This window comes from Scophthalmus maximus, chromosome 19 (genome assembly GCF_022379125.1).
Source record: "Scophthalmus maximus strain ysfricsl-2021 chromosome 19, ASM2237912v1, whole genome shotgun sequence".
Classification (NCBI taxonomy): domain Eukaryota; kingdom Metazoa; phylum Chordata; class Actinopteri; order Pleuronectiformes; family Scophthalmidae; genus Scophthalmus; species Scophthalmus maximus.
Genome location: NC_061533.1, coordinates 4030001 through 4040000, shown reverse-complemented (window position 1 = coordinate 4040000; position 10000 = coordinate 4030001). Strand labels below are relative to the sequence as shown.

At 47.2% G+C, this 10000-nt stretch overlaps 1 protein-coding gene across 1 annotated transcript in view; it reads right to left on the bottom strand.

Annotated features, from left to right (window-relative positions):
• Positions 1-10000, bottom strand: part of LOC118314386 (metal transporter CNNM4) — a 39783-nt gene that overhangs the window by 17386 nt on the left and 12397 nt on the right. Inside the window, exons 2-4 of the mRNA XM_035640813.2 lie at positions 7809-7952; positions 6687-6824; positions 4056-4225 (exon numbers count right to left, since the gene is read on the bottom strand). Of these exons, the coding sequence (XP_035496706.1) occupies positions 4056-4225; positions 6687-6824; positions 7809-7952 (452 nt within the window). The remainder of the gene's footprint in view (positions 1-4055; positions 4226-6686; positions 6825-7808; positions 7953-10000) is intronic.

Here is a 10000-nt window from a genome sequence, read left to right as displayed (position 1 = left end):
TCAGACTCTTCTTCTTCTCCTGAGAATCACAGAGCATCTCTACAGAGGCATGAATCACGCCGGTCACAAACAAACAGCCCGTCCGCTGACAGCGTGGGTCACTACCCCCGGAAAACACACACACACACACACACACACACACACACACACACACACACACACACACACACACACACACACACACACACACACACACACACACACACACACACACACACACACACACACACACACACACACACACACACACACACACACACACACACACACACACACACACACACACACCTCTTCAGTCTCCAGGACGTTTCTTTCTTTTTTTTCGAGAGCCATAGCAAACCTCTGAGCCTCGGCGACAGTATTTCCCAGCAGCAGTCATTGCTGTCACTGAAACTCAACCATGAGTTTTGACCTTTGCACAACACAGTTTGACTCAGAAGGAACCGTTGAAAAAGAGAAAATTGAAATTAAAATCGGGCCACATCACACATGCACCTGTACTCCCTCCCCATTAGCACCAACATTTTAAATTAATTTTTTTATCAATAAGCTGTTGTCACACGTCAAAAACTAACTACGGTAAAAATTGAAAAGAACTACTCTGCATCTTTCTTTCCCTCTCTCTTCAGTTTCTCCTCTTGCTCTACTTCCAGACTCGAACTCCTGGAATGTGAATCTTGTTTACAGGAGCAGGCAGCAGCGCAAACTCGCACTTTTTCCACAAGTCGTCTTTCTCCCCCGGGCTGGACAGAAAATGAATAATTCACCGGGCACGTTGAGCATCATGAGAATATTTATCAGCAAATGATCTAAATAGAAAACAGTTCTTCTTCTATATGAAAGGTGGTTCAGCCCGGGACCACCTGGATGTCATTTCATGATACGTAGTTCGTCCAAGACTTTGTGTTGTTTGAACCATTTTTCCAGACTAGGTGGACGCAATCTGAGAGAAAACTATGCGAAACAAAAACAGTATTTTGTGTGAAGACGGGAGAGCAGACGCGTCGCTCTGCGTGCTACTTTCAAAATCGGAGGATTTTCCACAGTCACTCTCTCTCTACACTGAACTATTCACATCGACGGTGGAAAATTTCCCTCCCTGGCACGCCGACACTAAATGCCCCCCCCCCCTCCTACAAAAAAGGTCTCCGCGGATTATCCACATGTGGGGTCTCCGCCACGGGCTCCGGCATCCGACCTCCCGGGAAGGGGGGAAATCTCACCGAGATGAGCGGCGGCGGAGAGAAAGTCGAAACAGATCCCCCCCCCGGATTATTGGAACTCGGCTAATGACTGTTTGCGGGGGACGGTGACATAACGGACGTGTGGGAAATGAATGTGTGGGGATTAAGACAATGCGAGCGTAATTTTCCCACCCGGTGGGATTGGAGCACACGTGTACATGTACACAGAGCGGGTACAGCGGACGGCGGAGTCAGAGATGTTGTTGTGTGTGTGTTTACAGTGTGTGAACATGCAGAGGGAGGGTAGAGACTGTGTGTGTGTGTGTGTGTGTGTGTGTGTGTGTGTGTGTGTGTGTGTGTGTGTGTGTGTGTGTGGGATTAGTGTATTGACAGCTGACTGACAGCACGCGGGTATATGGTGTCCTCCGCCCCCCCCCCCCCCCTCTAACATCTTATATAATAGGGATCAATTAGCAAAGTGCGAGCCCTTCAGTCCTCCTCCATCAACTTCCTCTCTGAGAACCAAGGTCGCAGCTGTCGGAAACCTCGTCTGCCCTTTTTTCTCCTCTTCCACTTTCTCCTCCGTCGTGAAGTGGAGTCGTCACGCGGGAATGATATAAACAGGTCGAGTATAATAATGATAAAATTAGTCAAATTTATGGGGGGGGGGGGTTAAAAGCCTGTAAATTAAGCTGTATTATTTTCTTGTGTGCTGACATAAAGGATAATCTTAAATAAGATATACATATATAATATTACTGATAAAACGGACGTAATGAAAAAAATATTTTTTGATTGGAGTTGACGATGTAATAAATTAAGAACTAAATGTTTTAAATTGATAGATACGGAAATGGAATTAGCGGTGCGCCGCCATAAAATGCCCCCTGTTGGTCGCTCAGTTGGTTGCGGTTTGCAACTTTAGCACCAGACGGCGACAGAAAATTACAAAAATGACACACTGGGTCTCTCCTATTAAAAAGACTGACCGTCGCTGCCTTATCGCAAATATTACAAAGAGAACACAAACAGAAAACTATCTCACCACTTGGTCAGAAGCGTGGAGATTGTTTATGGAAGTTAAATCTGTCATAGCAGAGCGCTGAACAGAGGCATGTGCGCAGGAAGAGAGACGCGCGGGTTTCCACGGGTGGCAGCGGACAGGAATGAGTCTGCTCTCATCTGATAACATCTTTGTCATCATCTGCGGGACGTGTGAATCACTTAATCCATCTGACGCCGCGTCCGCACACAACTGTACGTGCAGCAGCACAAAGCAAATAGGGCAACAGAGAGGATTCACACGAAACGCCCCGCCACGACGGAAGACAGTCACAGGCGCGCTGACCCCCGGGCTGAGCCTCTTACTGTACAACCCACAGATGACTCGTCGTTGTAGTTTAGTCTGGTTTTAATTAAAGGCTATTTTAAGAAAACCACACTTGAGCTTTTGTCCTGTTCAGGAGACCTCAGGTCTTAATTTTTCTTGTATTTAGCGGAGGTACATACCAGCGAGCTCCCCGGCCAATTGAACCTGGATTAGGCAAAACTACAAAATGTTTCTGAGAGGCGGAACCAGGACACACCGCATAAAAAGCATAAAGCCCTGAGTTTTCGCAAGAGCAGCCTTTTCAGTTAAGGTCTTGAGAGACTATTGAGTTTTACTTTTGACTTTATCACACTGGATTTTGAAAAAACATAAAATTCCAATTTAAGATCATGGACAGTTGAAGTTATTCTCGGTGGAAGATGAAATTCTGGTTTTGTCAAAGCAGCTCTCGCACTTCAGGGACTCAACTTCATTTTGAATCCAGTAAACACAAACACACCAACACACACACACACGATCTATACACTTAATCAAGAGGTATTTAGGGACCCCTGAAGGGTCGACGCTGTGTGTGTGCGTCGCCTACCGCCATCTGTCACCTCATAATCCCCGAGCTGCACAGCTTTCATCCAGGCTGAAGCAGCGGGGATTTGACATTTAGGGGCCGGAGTGTGTTCGTGGCAGTGAGTGAGGGGACTAACTGGCAAACTATACACTTTAGACTGTAAATAACCAAACACAGACAAGATGAATTATGAAAATAACCGTCATATTCTGACGGTTAGATAGATACAGAGGGAATTTAGGATTTTTTTTATATCGGCAAACATGAACGCTGATACCGATACATCTGTGAACGATTTATTAAAGGCCACCTGACAAATGGGTCGGGCTGTAATACGCACAGGTCTTTAGAGTGTTCCGGCATTAGGCAGAGAAAGGCAAAGTTACTATGTTATTATTTAAAGTTTCACAATCACATTACATCCCTGTGGGTCGACACGGCGGACTTTGACAGGCTGTAACTTTTGCAGATCATGTACCTGCCATTATTCTTTTCTCTCTGGAGCTTTTTATTGTCTTTCCACAAAACTTTGTCAAGTTCACAAGCCCTTATTTGAAACGGCGCCTTTAAAAAAACAACAAAACAAGCGCGCGTGTTAACGCGAGTGCGCCAACATGGACGAGAATTCCGTTATCTATACCGCTTATCCAATCAGAGTCACGGGGGGGGGGGCGCGAGGCGAGGCTCAGTCTGGACGGGACGCCAGACCATCACTGGGTCACATACATACAGAGACAAACAGCCATTCACACTCACATTCACACCTGCAGGGCAATTTAGAAGGAGAAGGCGAACCCCGTGATGCGACCGAAAGCTCAAGAACAAGCTACTAAATGAAGCCTGTGTACATCAATCACAGTTAATATTTGCACACTGGACACGAAAGAATTACTTCAGTTGCATATATGAACAGAGACGATATTGGGGGTTTTTGGTCGCCGATCGGACGTCGAGCAGCTGCGTCGGCCGCGCATACCTGGAGGATGAGAACGAAGAAGTCGACGGGCTTGCCCCTCTGGTAGACGTAGTGGCTGGTCGAGCGCTTGTCGCCGTCGTTGAACTTGATCTCCTGGATCACGTCGTGATGGCGCAGGATCCGCAGCAGCACCTTCTCCGAGATCTGCGACGGGCTGAACAGGGTCACCTCTGCAGGAAAAAGAAAGAAAAAAAGGGGAGACACTTTTAGTTGAAGGCTGGAGATTGTTCTGTTTTTTTTCGCTGCTCTGCAACACAAACTGTAATAATGTCTGAGGTTGTTGTTGGTCGGACTTCAAAAGCGATTACTATGATAACACTCGCTAATTGAAGTCGATTGGCCGACGTCCAGCGATGATCCAGGCACTTTCTTAGGAATTAGTCATCCAGGCCCGTTGACGTGTAGTTCAACATGGAATTACATAAACGGGTGTGTGTGTGTGTGTGCCACCAACAACTATGTTCACACAGCAGGTGAACCTATACTTAACAACGCAGCGAGACAACTCGCTTTTCCACAAACTGAGTGGTTGCTCAAGCAGAATTCAACAACGCATTACAGCATCTTGTGCTATAATTGACAGTGACGGTGCATCTAATTAAAGCTCTTTGTCAGGCTTATGGGAAAAAGAAAAAACAGACTGGGTTATATTCTGGTTAGGGGGAAATGATTATTTCAACAGTAGTAACAGTAAAATTTGAGCATTTGGGTCAACTAGAAGTACAACAATTTGTCAGTTAAAGCAGTTTTTTCCCTTTCCTCTAGTGTGTTTTATAGATTCAAATAGTATAAAGTATATTGTTAAGAACAGACAAAGGCTGAAAAGAGGAGCTGCCGGAGACTGATGTGTGTACTGAACATTAGAGCACGTGAACCTTTTCAAGCAATAACCCAAATTAAAATGATGAACCTGAATATGAGCATAACATGTCTCCTTTAATTTGTTGCCAACTGTTTTGACAACTGAACAACGATTTGAGTTCTTTTAGAAACATGAATATCAAACATTTGAAGGTTCCAAGTCAACGAATTGGAGGACTTTGTGCTTTTGTTAGTCACAAGTGATAGTTACCTAAATATCTTTAAAAGCATGTGGCGACAGCATGCGAGGCGGTGAGAAATGATGACATAATCATAAGCTTGAAAATGAGCCCTCGTGGCCAACATTTGGAACATGTACAGAGACGTTGATTTATGCGCACTGACCCCTTTTTAAAAGAGGTGAAACGTATTTGTTTTTACGTGCGTTTGCCAACCGACCGTTGGGAAGACGGGGCTGTCGCAATCAGAGCTCAGACATAAGTGCCCTGGTCCCCGCCCAAACCCAGAACAAAGACACACTCCAGCCTGCAAACAAAACCCTCTGCCGCACACGGTGAGAGGTGAGGCGTGCATATGACCAGCGCTGGAATTCATTCAGGGATGAACCCAGCAGCCTCTTGTAGCCCCGAGAACTCGGTAGGATGCAGACGGTCCTAGTGTTGAATTAATAAGCCCTATCCATCACTGTGTGAGTGGCCGAAGAACTTCCGTCGACGAGTCAAATTGTCTTTAGCTCTCCGACTACCGGCACATTGCTGACACATGTACACACACGCACATAGACGTTAACATAGATGAAAGAGAATCGAATGGAATAGACTGGCCTCACTGTCACCGATGCCCAGTCCAGCTATCATACCGGTGCATCTCTACAATTCTAAAAAGACGAACAATCATTCATTTTTTTTTTATTATGTCAAGGAGTTTGTGCGGTTTTTCTCAGCCACGTCTCTGCTGACGCTCGGATGAAATGTCCCGTGACCTTTTCAGAACAGTTTCGAAGCCTGTGAATGTTGTTGCGTGTTTGTTTTTTTTTTCCAGCTAAAGAAAGTGACGAAACGCTCGACGTTCTCAAACGTGTGCAATGAAGCGTCGCACTGATCTGGGGCGTGCATCTGTCAACGCGATACCTGCGCTATCCCATAACAGGCAGCAGCAGAAATCGGAGCTAAATCTAACCGCAGCTCGCCGGTTAGAAAAGTAACTTCCTGGTCTGGAATGCGTGACCGACTAAACAAAAAAAGAAAAAGGAAGAAAAACGAATGCCTGTGTCATGAATCAAGTGAAGAGAAATGAGCGCAACGTCCTGAGAACGAAAACAGAAAGAAAGTGAGCAGACAGTGACGTAATGGCCTGCAGAGGAAGACTCTTGGCAGCATGCTGCTCCACCACAGTGTCTGTGAGATCGAGGGAAGCGCTACGTGGTGCTTACTGCTCGTGGCAGAGAGTGGATCAGCCAACGCTCGCTAAGCAGCCAGGCGAGGCCGCGACACGTTCTCCAGTGACGCGCTGCGGCGGCGGCAATCCGATCCAGCTGGCCGACATCCAGGTGGGGCACGGGCGCTCTGATCCGAAATAGACCTTCCGAATGAATAAATGAACGCATGTGAAAACCCCATCGCTGCGAGTCCGGACACGCCCTCGGTTGTCAGAAGGCGAGGCGACAGAATCGGTGGCTACAAAACTAAAAGACATATACGTACACTTGGCTTACAGCTTATGAATGATCTACGGGCTGTGTGAGGCAGTGTGTGTGTGTGTGTGTGTGTGTGTGTGTGTGTGTGTGTGTGTGTGCTTTCGTCAGTCCACCTGTGGCCAGGTAGCGATGGGCAGCCAGCAGCAGCTGGGGAGAGATCTTCGCCTTGGATTCACTCTCGCTCTGCTTGAAGGCGGAGAAGTCCCTCTTGTTCTTGTTGGGCGCCACCTTTTTCCTGTTGCGGTTGTCAGCTGAGGAGTGAGACACGCAGCAGATCGAAAGGGGTCACACAATCATTCTCTACCGCGGCCTGACAGCCGCTGAACGACACAGTTAAGGAGTCGCCTATTGTTTTAATATTGTTAACCTACATCACTGCATATATGACAACAATTTACATGGTGAATGATAAAGTCATTAAATTGCTAAGATTAGGATGAGAGTTACCTCTTCACTTGCACTTACAGCAAAGGCTACATCCATATTAATACGCTTTTGTGTTGAAAAATTGTTTGAAAACTCAAACAACCTCCGTCCACTTTAAAATTTTACCTCAATAATTATGATCCAGTCGGAGTTTTCAAACTAAAATGGGGCGAGAAGCTTTCCCAAACTACTCCGATTTAGATGCTTTGGGTCCGCCTCATTTCCCCGCACTTGGCCCTAACCCTTGGGACTAACCCTTTGGCCCTAACCCTTGGGCCTAACCCTTGGTCCTAACCTTTGAGCCTAACCCTTGAGCCTAACCCTTGGTCCTAACCCTTGGACCTAACCTTTGAGCCTAACCCCTGGGCCTAACCCTTGAGCTTAACCCTGTGCCCTACCCCTGTGCTCCAGCCCTTGGCCCTAACCCTTTTGCCTTAACCCTTTGGCCCTAACCCCTTTGTCCTAACCCCTTGGCCCCACGATTGGCCCCAACTCTTGGCCCTACCCCTATGCCCTAACCCTTGGCCCTACCCCTCCGTTTTGCACATCCCCGCGTAAGGCAGGGTGTCCCATTTCTTTTGAGGATCAAGATGTAGGGGTTATCTACCCCTTCAAATCACCTCAAACAGCCCTATAAACGTAGGGTGGTAAAGTGCTGACTTCAGGTGGGGTGGATGAACGGAGGGCCAAGTGAGGGTAAATGGGGTGGACCCTTGGAAACTCCGGAGTAGTGTGGGACGGTCGGCGTGAACAGAGCAACAGAGATGTGCCAAGACGTGAGAAACAAACAAAAGCAAGTTCACACTCACTGTAAAGGTCCGATTCATCCAGAATCTCTGATTTGATTATCTCCTCGATCACGTCTTCCAGCGTGACCAGGCCCAACACTTCGTAGAACGGATCCCCCTCCCCCTCGTTGTTCACCTTCTGCACGATGGCCAGGTGGGATTTTCCTGGGTGGGACAAAGACGAGCGTTAGCCACATGATCAGATCAGTCAATTCAATCATTCAATCATGTTGTGATGAGGAACAATTTGTTTTTCAACCAAAAGAAGCAAAAAAAAAGCAGCTTTAAATCTGAGTTTATATCAGCACCTGGTCATCTGACTTGGTAAGTGTATTTCCCAGGTCTAAGTGTTTATGACGAAGCATATCTGAGAGATATCTGGTGGTGATTGAGGTGACATTAAGCCCTTTCACCTTAAAACGCTCAGCGTTTCAGAATGTCCCTCATTATAAACATTCTCTCCCGTTGAACTTTCAACACTTGGCTGAAGCCGTAAAGCTGATGACTAACTCAGGGCGGGTGCAGGGGCTGTACAACCACGGGCCGAGCCCCCTCAATCAGGACAAACAATCATATCGTGATGGATTCCTGTGCGACAACAGTTCTGCTCTAACATTAACCCATCTGCCCACACGCTCCGCTTGCACCACAAATAGCCGGTTAATGTGTACAGGTCATTAGAGCCGGGGTTGGGTCTGGACTTTGGTCGCTGGAGCGTTACTGTACAGCACAAAGACACACACACACACACACACACACACACACACACACACACACATTCTCCACATGACAAACGCCCTTCACCAGCTGCGGCGCCGCATACGAGCGCGTGCTGAGTTTCGCCGCGGTGATGCTCGAAATTATTAATGCCGTTGCCAGAGGGAAGCACCCAGAGGACATCAGGACCCCCGACTGAATCATTTCCTCCCCTTTACACACAGCACACGCGTGGGGAGACCCATGCAAGCACCTGGTTTTAACTACGTCCTGTCTCACACACCCACACACATACGGCATGTAGAGATTGGATTTAAACCTGCAGAACAGGTGAAGGTGAAGGTGAATGAGACTCACGCACACTGAGCATGTGCGTACCGGTGTAAACAGGAAGCAGATTGTCAGCTGTGCAGCCGGTTACTTGGTTACGGAAAATACTACGAGCTAGGAAACAACAACAGGGAAAAGTATGAGGAGAGATGTATCTTCTTGGACCGACGACAACGTTGTGCCTTCAATGACGTCAGTCCAGTAGCGACTGATGAGAACCAATCAGGAGGCACATGCGAGTCATCGCGTCGTTAGCGTTTCCGAGCGTCTCCGTTTTCACCCGTCCACACTACAACACACGTTGGACATTTGTTTCATTCCCACCGCGCTATGGTGTCGTGGCACAGGATGAAACGGATGCGAGGAAGAGGCAGAGACGGCGAGGAATCACAAAGGTCCGTGAGACGCAGATCAATGGGATTTACAAAGAGATCATATGACCGGCAATTAAAAAGAAGACCAAAGGCTTCATGTGTTTTTTCTCTTCTTTGTGTGTGTGTGTGTGTGTGTGTGTGTGTGTGTGTGTGTTTGTGTGTGTGTGTGTGTGTGTTTGTCCTTGATGTCTGCCTGCATGTCCTGGCGCACACACACACACACACACACACACACACACATTCTCAGCTTTGACCTTGCTTAAGAGTTTGACTACATTTAATGGAGTGGCGGGACTTTGAGGAATCCCGTTTCCCACCCAGGCCGGCTTCACTGTGGGAGTCTGTGATGTCAGGAGACGAGATGCCGAGGCGGGCGGACGACGTACTGTATATTTAGTCTGGACGCTAGAGTCTGTTGTTACCACTTGTAACAAGTCACAAGTGGTAACAACAAGTGCACTTAACGCGGCCTGGGGGGGCCGATGGATTTATTTTTTTCCCACTTCCTTTTAAGGAGAATCCATTTGTCATTTAGGTTATAAAATGTCCGACGCAATGACAAAGTGCATTTCACGAGTGTCCGGCACGAGCTGGTGTTTTTCACTTCGCTCCTTGTTGTGCCTGTAAAGGAAGAGATACGAAGACACTTTTGCGATTAAGAAAAAGACAAGTGGGAAACATGGTAAACTGAGTACACTGCAACTCACACTTATTCTAATCCTTCGTCTATAAAATGCCAGATATTAATTTTTTTCTTCTTATCCCTGCGATGTCTCACAGACCACAACAACG